At 45.0% G+C, this 12,816-nt stretch overlaps 1 protein-coding gene across 1 annotated transcript; it reads left to right on the top strand.

The window, feature by feature from the left end:
* Positions 1–451: 451 nt before the first annotated feature.
* Positions 452–9,595, top strand: C1QL3 (complement C1q like 3). The gene is made up of 2 exons (XM_083405842.1): positions 452–1,541; positions 8,935–9,595. The coding sequence occupies exons 1-2, from the start codon at positions 954–956 to the stop codon at positions 9,112–9,114; spliced, it is 768 nt and encodes a 255-aa protein (XP_083261968.1). The 5' UTR covers positions 452–953; the 3' UTR covers positions 9,115–9,595.
* The last annotated feature ends 3,221 nt before the right edge of the window (positions 9,596–12,816 follow it).

Genomic DNA, 12,816 nt, shown 5'->3' with positions numbered 1-12,816 from the left:
AAAAAAAAAAAAAAAAAAGTAAGACGGGGAGGGGGGTTGTGGAGGGAGAGAGGGGAGGAAAACATTTCCCCACACTTGTCAGAGAGATGCCAAACTCTGGGCGAGTGGGATGAGCCGAGCAGATGCTGGGATGAGATGCCAAAGCAGCTCCCCTTTCCCCTGCGCTTTCGGGCGCTTATAAATTACCCCGGCGGCGCCTCTGCCAGCCTCCTCTCGTCGTGGCTGCGCGCGCTCCGACGAGCCTGTGGGCAGCTCCCGGCAGCGGCACCGAGCGGCTCGCGGACCCCGGCAGCTTCAGCCAGGAAGGCGGCCAAGGCGGACGACGGGGAGCGCCCCTCTCTCTCTCTCTCCATCCGGCTGTGGCGCGAACAGGATTTCCCCAGGAATCTCCGATCCCGCTCCCTTCGCCGAGCTGGTGTAGCTGACTGCTGAAGAGACAGAATGAATGAGTGACGGAAAGAAGGGGTTGGAAAGAGGAGAGGGGGAGAGGTGAAGAGGAAAAAAAAAACCCGCGGGAAGGCAGCGAGAGGCGATCGGGAGGAGCAGAAGAAGGGAACTTGATTCGAGCTGGCACAGGCGGGGGGGAAAAGTCGATCGCCAGCAGCAGCATAAAAGTGTGCGCGGCTCCTCTCGAGGGGAGCAGCGGCGGCGGCGGCGGCGGCGGCGGCAGCAGCCACAGGTGCCCCCGACGGGGAGCGAGGCTCTCGGGACTCGGCCTGGGGGATCGGGCGAAGGAGCCCTTTCGGCGCGCTCCTCCCGGCCGCGAGGAGGAGCACGAGGGCGAGCAGCCCCCTGGGACGCGGGGAAGGTGCCCCGCGAGGATTTCGGCTCGAGGAGGTTCCCGTCCCGCCATCAAGATTTTGTCCAAAAGCAGGCAAGAGGATCGCCCTGCGCTGAGCCGCCTGGTGGGCAGCAGGCGGCGGCTGATCGCGGCCGGAGCGCTGGGGGTGGTCATGGTGCTGCTGCTGGTCATCCTCATCCCGGTGCTGGTCAGCTCGGCGGGCACGTCGGCGCACTACGAGATGCTGGGCACCTGCCGCATGGTGTGCGACCCCTACGGCGGCACCAAGGCGCCCAGCACGGCCGCCACCCCGGACCGAGGCCTCATGCAGTCGCTGCCCACCTTCATCCAGGGCCCCAAGGGAGAGGCCGGCCGCCCGGGCAAGGCCGGGCCCAGGGGGCCGCCGGGGGAACCCGGCCCGCCGGGGCCCGTGGGCCCGCCGGGGGAAAAGGGAGAGCCCGGGCGCCAGGGCCTGCCGGGCCCGCCCGGCGCGCCGGGCCTGAACGCGGCCGGGGCCATCAGCGCCGCCACCTACAGCACCGTGCCCAAGATCGCCTTCTACGCGGGCCTCAAGCGGCAGCACGAGGGCTACGAGGTGCTCAAGTTCGACGACGTCGTCACCAACCTGGGCAACCACTACGACCCCACCACGGGCAAGTTCACCTGCTCCATCCCCGGCATCTACTTCTTCACCTACCACGTGCTCATGCGCGGCGGCGACGGCACCAGCATGTGGGCCGATCTGTGCAAGAACAACCAGGTGGGGCCTGGCGGGGAGAAAGAGAGGGAGGCACGGGGAAGGCCGCGGGGAGGGGAGTCCGCTTTAGGGGTGCAGCAGCTCGGATCGAGGCCAAAGAGGTCAGGCTTGCCCTCTGTTTTTGTTTGCCCGCGTTGGTATTGCCTGGCGCGACTCTCCTGGTTGGCCAGCCAGGTGGAAATTCAACAGGTGAGGCAAAGGCGAGAAGAGCGCGCTTGTGCCAAAGCTGCACCTGTTGAATTTCTAACGGGGAGAGTTTCCCAGCCCCGAACCCAAAGGAATTCAGAGGAGCGCCGCCTGGAAAGTGGTAGTGAGTAGAAAAGAGGCAGCCTCAAAGCCGGGGAGATTTGGGAAGGTGCCCAAGCGCTTACTTCCTAATGTTAAGAGATCTCTTTTGTCAAACTAGCTTGGAGACTTTTAGGAGCTATGAGTGGTGAAGAGATGGGACTCTGCGTATACACAGTATATACTTTAAGACACTCTTCCTTGTTCACGTGCTGAACCTGAACGTGGTGAGGAAGGGTGTGTGTGAGACGGACAGACAACCCCGGGATCGTTAAAAAGGTCCCGGGGCTCAGCCTGCCCACTCAGAGGAAGGAGGAGTTGCGGGAGGCTCCCAGGAGGCAGGAAAGTCTGGAAATGGCAAGGAAAAGCCACAGGGATCGGCTGCAGCGTCCTTCTGCTGTTACACCCGAGGCAGCCCGTCAGCTCCGTATGTGCAAACTACTGAGTAAGCGTCGCTGCTTCCCGAGGCGACTTAAGTTGCGCGAGCTGCTCCCTTCTCCCAGCCCCTGCGGCTGGATAAATGGCAAGGAAGGGCTTTTCCCTCCCCATATGAGGAAAGGCTAAAGTAGGGAGGAAGCTGCACCATGAGCCTGCACCCATCCATAAGACAAATCCACGTGGACGCCTTTCCTTTCTCCCCTCCTCCGCGAGGGAAAACAGCGGAGGCTCCACGGGACGTCGGACGCACGTCCCTATGAAAGAGCTGCGGCTGGTGGCAACCCCAGGATGGGGGGCTTGCGACCCCCATCGACGTGAAACTCCAACTCCCATCAGCCTCAGCTGGCAGGGCCAGTGGCCAGGGATGATGGGAGCTGCAGTCTGGCCCCCGAGCCTAAGTGGGCGCGTTGGAAGGGGCGGTTCACTGCTGGTGCCTCTGGGACAGAAATGTTGGCAGGATGAGCCCGAGGGACGGGCTGGCCGCCTTTCACAGCACAAGCGCCCATTGCCCTCCGCCCCGCCTCCCATTAAGTACAGAGAGTGAAAGTGCCTAATTGATGGGGCTCAGTGGACCGTGAGTCGCAAAAAGCAGGCGGGCGCCGGGTCAATCAATTCATGCCGGGGAGGGGGAAAGGAGTCCTGAGAGACAAAGAGGGAAACGGACTCGTGCGAAAGAGGAGCCCCGGCCTTCCCGGGGGGGGGGGGGGAATCCGGGAATAGGAATCTGGGGCGGGCGCGTCCCCACTGGGGCACCCGCCTCCTCTCCCTTCCCGAGGTGTGAAGGCGGCGTCTAGTGGAAACCCAGCCCGCTTGTGCCCCCCCCCCATGGTGGTCGTTTCTGAGGCAAGAGAGAGGACCCCCCTCCCCCCGCCTCGTTTAATTGGGTCTCTTAATAAACGCTCCTCCTCCTCCTCTTTCTCTCCCTGCCCCCCCCCCAGCCGCCTTCTCAGAGTCACAAATGAGCGAGGCTACAACAACGACTAAATGGGTTTATAAGGACTCGGTGGACGCGGCGCGAATCCGGCCGCGCTCAGTCATTAAGGGCAGAACAACTCACCTCGGGGATTTTGTTGGCCAGGTTGCAAAAAGCGAGGAGAAAGAAAGTAAAGAGCGCACGGCGCGCAGACGTAGTTTTTACGTTTGTGGTTTTTTTGCGTGTGCGTGCTTTAAATGGAAATTTAAAAAAAAATGGTATGAAAAGCAGTCCCGTCGAGAAATGCTTCCCCTCTCTCCCTCGCCCGCCCTTCCTTTCGCGCGCCGCCGGAGGGCGAGGGAAAAGCGCGGGCCTTTTGCTGCGCGCCTTCCTCGTGGGCCGGAAGGAGAAGAGGGTGGGGATTGTGGAGGGGCGGCTTCCCGGGGGTGAGGAGAAGCTCCTGAGCAGTGGAAGAAGGAGCCATTTCGAGACAGGGGAGGCTCTCCATCTGCTCCGACGACGGAGCAGGCTGGAAAGGATCTCTCTGGGGGACCCACCCACGCCTCCTCGAGAAAGGAAGAAAATGGCCGGCGCTGGGAAGGGACTGGGCTCAAGGGAATGGGAACTTTCCGCCCCAGATTCGTGGCTTTAGGCATAATAACCTGGAGAGTGGCCAGGGTTTTTTTTTAAAAAAAAACAAACACCAAAAATTTTTTATGTATACAAACTCAGCATTTACAGATGGAAAGACGGGGAGGGTAAATGCTAGAATGACAAGCATAAGTTCAAGATTCACGACGCCGCTGGCACTGCACTAAACATAACCCCCGGCATTACAACCCTATCAATATATGTTTTTTATTTACTCAGCAACAAGTCCTGCGGTCCTCAGTGTGGCTTACACATGCACAGGGTCGCATAGGGGAAAGAACTTTCCAACCTCTGTTAAGAGGAAGGTCTGTGAAGAGGAAAGCTTTTAAAACAACGTCATCTTTGCTTCCAAATTTGGCACCCCTTCCCAGCCACACTTCAAGGCTTCACTAGGCCAAACATTAAAAGATCACACATTTCTATAAAGTGAAAGGCATATATAATCCATTTTAAGTAGTCAAAATGGTGGCACAACTGCCTGCTTCCTTTGGCTTTAAAGTGGCCCCCAGAGATCTGACATACATACCACACACAAACACACTTGCATTAATTATTGTCTTTGTAAGCAAGATTGATAATGGCACAGGGTAAGATAAAATGAGTCAGAACATGAGCCTAGAAGGGCTTTGTTGATGCAGAAGTCCAATAGATTGTTTATGGGTGAAAATAAAGTATAATAAACATTACAGATGTATGCACAATCAATAAACATTTAATCCTAAAAAAGGGAAAACCAAAAAAGGAGTTTGATCAAACTATATCACATGTCGTAAGTTTAGAAATAAGGTAGCTTTTCAAACCTTTATCAGAAAGTATGAATTTTACATTTACTTCTAAATAGTTATTTTATATCAGTAGGGTGCTAAATGCTGTTCAGTAAGCATAGATTACACCGTTTCTCCCCAAAGGGCTTGCTGGTCATTGTTTTCATGTTTACAGCGACTCACCAGACTATTAGGGGTTCACTTTTAATATTTTACTTTCATTCATTACTTTATATAGCCTTAATTGTAGGTAGCACAGTGAACATGATTTCACAGTATTCTAACCAAGGTTCCAAAAAAGCTGAAATATGATACTGCGTGTTTGTAGAAAGTGCCTGAGACTGAAGGGATTTTTTTCCTGAAAGGCAGAATAATGAAGCTGAAATTGCTGAACACTGGTACTGGGGAATACCAGTGTACCGTAACCAGATGAGAGCTCTTTCAGTCACTTCAGCTTTGTGTTAAACGGCAGATCACAGATGGAAGCATCAAAGGCTGGTATATTAATCTGATACGCCACTTAACCTTTTGTTTATGGTTTCTCAAAAGCACTGTAAAAATGAAATTATGGGGACATCAGTAGAAATTAATCAAATTAGCAAACACCTGCCATAAATATTGCTTTTAGAGATGAGACCACATTGTTAAACATTAAATACAGCACAGCAAATTGCCATGTCTCACACGTACAACCATCTGGTTCAGGAAAAAAAACTTTTTAATTTTGGTTATTAAAAAGCATTATTAACACATGATAGAAATAAAAACAGAACACAGTAGAGTGCATGGCATATTTTTATGATCATAAATATTAAAATAAGCCTGAAGATAGACTAAGTACATAATTCCCGACATTTATAAATTGCTTAATTTAGTCACTATACAAACAGAATAGACAAATATTGATCATGCAGCTCTGAACTCAGTTTATATTTATTCAGCCATAAGAAATTCTTAAGACATTTTTTTCATATTAGTGAGTAGCTTTAGTTTGGGGGACTGTTTGATCTGATGAAGCTGGCAGCTAATGAACTTGGACAATAGAGCTTTCAATACAAAATATTGGTGGGACTGGCCAAAAAGAGAGCAGGGTGTTAATAGATTCAGCATGGTAATGTAGGAAAGCATGAGTACTGAGAGTGAATATGACTCGCAGGGTTGGGGGTGGAATCATTCAAGAGCAACATTTATTGAATATCTCAAGGACTCCCATGTAACACATTGCCTTCCTTAACAGTTAGCTTAAATATAGAAGTGCTGAAGCTATAACATAATTGGTTTGTTTGCAGTTTTAATGTCCCTGTGTACTTGTATAACTCAGTGAGGCGAGCCATTGTGAAACTTATGTAACACACACATTAATTGTTTTTAATTTTGAGGCACCTTTAACGTGTGCTGCAATACACATAGGGTTTTTTTCTAAGATTGTCCTTATAGGCTTTAAAAAGAAATTACATTGGTTGCCAAACAACAACAAAAGAGGCAGAGTCTTGCAAAGGTAGCACACACATTGTATGGGATCAAGGTTAAGTCACAAGGCATTGTAGCTGCACACAAAATGACTGCAATCTGCAAAGTATTTTTAGGAGTTCAATCAATAAATCTTTCAATTCTTTTAGTGCAGACAATGTCCACTGCTGTGGAGAGTGCCCACTGCCTTTACATAGTGATACATGAAGCACATTTAATGCTAGAGCCAATAGCAAAATAGACCTCGTGCTCTTTTGTGGGGGAGTGGGGAGGATTCATCAGACTGTAACATAAAATGCTACATAAATTCAACATGCAGCATTTAAATAGTGCATGAATGGAATTTGCACGATAATTTAAGCAGCCCGATTGAATAAAATGCAGACATTGGTTGAATTTAAAACTGTGATAATAATTCAAACAAAACCAACCATCCATTCTTCCTCTTTACTATTTGTAATATCAGTAATGATCTCAAAACAGGGTAATTCCTAGGGATGAATATTTCTGGGATTAATGGTCTGAAGTCACCTGCTCCTCCCAAGCACCCGTTAACCCTTAGGAAATACACAATTTGATAGTTTTTGCTTTATGAGTAGCCAAGGCAGATCAGTTCAATATGTGTCATATTTCTGAAGATACAAATCCAAAGTAGAATTGCCTAGGATATTATACAGTATATCAGCTTAAATTAGAACATTTGTTAAGCAATTACAAATCTTTTAAGCCTTTCCGAACCTTGCTATATGATGCACAAGAGGAGGTTTTTCCTGCTTCTGTGATTTCTAAGCTTCCTAATACCTTATGAGATCTAGCATGATGAAAAGTCTTATCCATTGTTAACATTTCTGAATTAATGTGGGATCATATCACATGAAAATTTAATTTGAAAACCTGTCATTTATACTTTCGAAAGGCATCTGTGTATTTAATATTTTTTTACTTACTGTACATTTTTCAATTCCAAAAAGATTTTTAAAAAATATATCCAGGAGATTGCATGCCAAGTTATGCATTATTTAGTTCAGGTTTGCAAAAGCACTAAATCACCAGCAGTCATGTATATCTGTGGTGGAATAAGAACAGGCAACAAGGCAGATGATGTGTTATACTAACATAAATCGCATACAAATAAATAGTTAAATATTTTGCTACTGAAACCAAACTATAAGTTTTCTGAACAATTCTGTTAAACTGGTCTACGTGCAGTTCTGCTTCAGTGGGCTTAGGATTGTGGCCAGATTTGTTAGTTATATAAAATTCAATATGGCATTCTTTAAAACTCCAAGACACTTACAACTCTAAGCTTGTAGACACTGCATAATTAAGAATTCAGGATTTTAAAATATAATCTCAAATTAGAAAAGCTGACGTGATGGACATGTTCCCTGCATTAGTTAAATTTGCTGAATGGCTTTCAAACTGCATATATTCAATGAATGTGGAGGTAGTTGATTTTGTAGCTTGCTCCTGTGTTGCATCTTTGTACATCAATTTAAACTCTGCCTTCAACATGATGTAAAGTTCATTGATTCAAAGGCATCAAGGGGTGGTTTTATTATATACTTACCCCTCTTGACATCTCTATGATAATCTCATATCCTTTTCTCCTACAATGGGCCTGATTCTGATCACGAGCCAAGCCAACAGGAGTCAAGTGCAATGTTAGATGGATGCATACCTGTTGAATCTGATATGAGATCGAGACTGTGTCTGGCTTCTCCTGCCTCCCCCAACCCCCTCCCTCTGCTTAGGCTCATTAGGTGGGATTGTGCTGGCCCAGTGGAATGCTAGCTTATTCCTTTTTCATTTCATATGTTCACAAGCTGCTTTGAAAAATTCCCCTTCGTGTCAGAAGCAATTTGTCATGCATAGTGGGAGGCACAGTTCAAGGAAAATAAGGTGCAAAGCACACCGGCAAAACACCAGGCTCATAGAACTCAGCATCATGCTCTAACCAACTGAACTATCACTGCTTGTTTCGCAATTCTGTATATTTTGGCTTAAGTCTAGAGCACTGATCTGGTGAAGTGACTGGTGTTGTACTGGTTCTGAATACCTCTCAGCATTACAATTCTTGGGTTGACCTCAGGCCTGTTTCTCATCCTAACGTGAGAAGAATAATCCTCAGCTACACTACCCTGAGCTCCCAAGAGCATGGGCTATGCACAGTGCCAGATTTATGTATAAACTAAACAAGCTATAGCTTAGGGCCCCACTCTCTTGGGGGGCCCCAAAAAAATGTAAAGGGGAAAAAACTGGATGTACATTTCCAAAATATAAGATAAAAAGCAAATAAAATAAAACCTACATACAGCAGCAGTGTTTTGTTGTGTAGGCTCCTATGATGGAAATAATGGGCCCTGCTTGCTAGCCTTTTTTTATGTCCAAATGGCTTTAGATACCTATTAGGTCCATAAATTACCATATAGCATATATTCGACACAAAAAACAGCAACAATTGGTTGTTGACAAAGGACAGCTGGACATATAAAGGGCCCCATTACCTTCAGTAGCTTGGGGTCTCATCAAACCTAAATCCAGCCCTGGCTATGCATATGGGAAACAAATACATAAAATAGTGTTTCTAGTTATTAGAAGTGATTTTGCGAAAGGTTACTGGTGTATGTTGATAGACGGTAGTCATGTATTATTCAGTCAAACAAGCTGATGTTGGGTGGCGCAAGTTAAAATAATTTGCTATGGCTGACTCTTCTGCTAGTCTCTGATATGTCAGTAGCCACAGTGGTAAAGGCAAAACCTTTTTCTACCAAGAAGAGCATTGGAGCAAGCCACCCGTGCACTTCCGTTCTACAGAGCTGACTAGTATTATAATTGCAAACCACATATTCTCATTGTGTTTTGTTTTATTTAGGTGCGAGCTAGTGCAATTGCTCAGGATGCAGACCAAAACTACGACTATGCCAGTAACAGCGTCGTTCTACATTTGGAGCCAGGAGATGAAGTCTACATAAAATTAGATGGAGGGAAAGCACATGGAGGAAACAACAACAAATACAGCACATTTTCTGGATTTATAATTTATGCTGACTGATAATTAAGTGGAACACAAAATCACATTCTTCTAAGTGATGGATTCACGTGGCAAAAAGAACACAAAATCGACGAATCGAGAATCCCAGAGGATACTGGCCGAGGGACACCTCATTAATGTGGGGCAAAATGCTACCTGACTCACATCTGTACAACCCAGAGAGTGTGTTTTAAAAAAATATAGAGCAAGTTAAACAGATGTGTGATCCACTACCGCCAAAGCAAAATACTCCTTGTTGTTAGTGTCCATGTGAATGAAGTCCTATATAGATCACAACTTTTATAGAGGGGGAAAAAAATCTTTAAAGCACTGAATTATTTCTTCGGCATATATGATACTTTTGGTGTGCTATGATCTTGCTGCTTTTATCCATCCATCAGCTTTGGTACTTGTGACTTACCTGCTAACTATGATGCGTGTGGATCCAACTCATAGTATGTGGTGAGGAATGATTTTACAATAAAAAGAAGATGTAATTGAATTTTTGCTTATTCCCTCCGAAGGAATTATTTGCCTTGTCCTTATATGCCCTTAACTACCTAGAAATAGAAAATTAACCTGCTTCAAGCCTTAGCTCTAATTTAACTGTATATAGGTGCAAGTCAGGGGTTGAAAATGATTGTAGCACAGTTGTGTCTCGTTTTCCATTTTTCTCTGTTGCTCCAGTCCGTTGATTTCTTACACACATTTTGTAGCTCCAGCATATGCAGAAGGAGTTGCATCACCCACGAGGGTTGACCCATTCATCTCAAGAGAGGGAGCAAATCTGTGTATAAGCTCCTTTATGCAAATAATTATGCTGCCTCCACTGAAGTGAATGGGCAGTCTCTGCACAAGCAAAGGGACCACATGCACATGGAAGCACTTGCAGTGCTCTGAATCAATGTGCAAAAGAGAGAAAACCATAGAAGAGCCCAGTTCTGTCTGTCAAGACAATATATTGCAGTTTCCATTAGGTATATGATCTGGTGCTTTACCTTTGCTTTAAAAACCTAGTCAAGTGTTACAAAGACTTCTTCCCACCATGTGGGTCATCTTTTTGGGGAGACCATACCCTATTTCCAGTGTCATATTTCCCACTATCAGCAGTGTCTCCAGGTGCAACATTTTTTTCACAGGCACGAATAACCATTGGCCTATAAGGGAAAACCGTAAAAGTGGATACTCGATGCTGGGGGAGCCAGTGTTGTCCCAACATGTTGCCAAATGCAGACCATTTGCTTTGCCCTTCACAACTTGATGACGCTTGAGCCTGATCCTACCTACATAATTTTCACCTTGTGCTTAATTTCTTGGGCTCCATCCACGCTTAGCTACTGCTGGATGGGAGTGTCTCCTTTATGGTGCTAACACGCGCAGCATGTAAGGTACCGTATTTTTCGCTCTATAACACGCACTCGACCATAACACGCATGTAGTTTTTAGAGGAGGAAAATCCGTAGGCATTCCCTCCATAACACGCACAGACATTTCCCCTTACTTTTTAGGAGGAAAAAAGTGAGTGTTATGGTGCAAAAAATACGGTAAATACAAACAGGTACAACTGTTTATATAGCTTCTCACACAGGCAGCAGGGTGCCAGTCACACTGCTAATGATCCAATGCAGTCCTGTCTGTAGGGTTTGGTATATTTGCACACATAAGCATTTCATGCAGGTACATGTGTATGTGTGCATATACGGAAAGGGGGCCTTGAGCATAATCTTCTATGCATGTCATCTCAGAAGTAAGCTCAAGTATGCATGCATGGGATTGCAGCCTTCATCATGTTAGAATGTGAGAGAGATGATTGTTGGTGCCTGGCTATTTATCAGATGAGTAAACTATTTTTGCACCCTAGTTGTAGAGCAAGCTGTCCCAGCATGTGCTTAGGATGGTTTATGCAAATAAACTGTTCCACTGCAGCATCAGAAAAGTCCTACAGTTTGATAGACCATCAATTACATTTAGGATGGTGGTGTTCATGGGCAGAATGCCTTTCAACCATCCTATTTCTGTAACAAGCCTATATATTAATAGCTATGGAATTAGAAGGTGGAGTATAGGATATGCCAAAAGCCACCCACAGAACCCATAGCTAAGTGCTGGAATATACAGGTCTGCTAGTCTTAAAGCAACAGTATTTATCATTATTTATATATCACTTTCCCCCCCAAGAAGATCAATGATGTGCGGTAAATCACTATAAAATATAAAACATAGAAAACAGCAGACTGATTAAACTGATTTGCCTTCCTAAACACATGTAGTAAAGGAGCCAATTCAACTCATTACACCCTTTTTACCAGTGACACTTGCTCTCTCCTGCTGTTAGTATATAGACAATTTTAAGACAGCTGTTCTTAATGGATTATTTAAAGTCCGACTGAAATGTGTGTTCAAGAAACAAACAATATTGGATGAAAACTTCTAGTTTCTATTTCTTTTGACATAAATGTTTTAAGATTTCATATACAGTATGACAAAGCATCACTGTAATGATGATTACAAAGGGAGTAATGGGGATATATTAAGATGCAACCCTTATGCCCACCTACCCAAGATACTACTGCATGGGACTTGCTTCTGAGTAGGCATGCAGGATTGCACTGTAAGAGTGCCAAACTAAAAGGATGGGCTACGTCTTACCATTAGTCCAATACACAAGCCTTCAGAGTGCCAGATTGCAGAATAAATAATAGGATTGTTTAATATATGTATATTATTAAAAGGTAATAAATTATGCAAAAGGAGATGTTCTCAAATGTGAAACAAAAAAACCATTGTTTACTTTAAAGCTATTTTTGTTATGTCAAGAGGTTCAAGAGACTTTTCAGTTGCACTTCCATGAAAAACCATTTGACACAATTAATGCATCTGACAGGTTTTTTTTTTTTTAAAAAAACCACTAAACAATTGAAAGCAGAAATTATAGGGGGAACTCTAAATTGGACTGTTCAAGTCCACCTTTGAAATGCTTTCCTAATTGCTTGTTGTATTCACTCCTAAATGCATTTACATGAAAGTAATTTCCACCCAAACCCAGTTGCAGTTAACTCTGGGTATAATGGTTTTAGGATCAACACGTTGCAAATATGGAGCTTGCGTAAATGAACTTATTTTAATATTTTGCTTATAAAGAGAAATAACAGCACAAACCCATTAACAGAAACCATGAAAGCTCAACTTCCATTTGAAAGTATGTTCAAGTTTCCAAAATATCATTCCCTTATTTCATAATGCAGTCTTATTTTTTAAATGTTTGTAAATCAGATATTAAAAAGGTAGATCTATTCTCCAAAAGGAACTTTGGAATTATGTCATTATTCCATTCTCTTCTCCCTCTTTGGAAGGCATTCAGATTCATGATGCTCCACCATGCTATTTATATATAGCAAAATATGTATCCAACAGCACATATTCTTCTCTCAAAATAAGAGTACTTTTCACTAGATTAGCCGATTCTGATTAAATTATCCTAATGATTGTTTGTGAGTTGATGCAGTAATTTTTATTTCATTTTAATGTAAGCATATATGAACTGAATGTTTCTGCTTTGATGAAAAATACATCTGACTTCATCTACTGATTTCACAATTGATTTGATGGAGAGTACACTTGGTCTACATCAATTGACCGCAAAGCATTGGAGATTTTCCCCATTGTCAAATAGCATGTTTGAAGCGAGACAAAAGTCATGAAGGAGCAGATTCACCTATGCAG

Source organism: Podarcis tiliguerta (assembly GCF_965153285.1).
Source record: "Podarcis tiliguerta genome assembly, chromosome: 12".
In the NCBI taxonomy this organism is placed as follows: Eukaryota; Metazoa; Chordata; class Lepidosauria; order Squamata; family Lacertidae; genus Podarcis; species Podarcis tiliguerta.
Note: the sequence above shows the minus strand (reverse complement) of the source record. Positions and strands in the feature narration are given on the sequence as shown.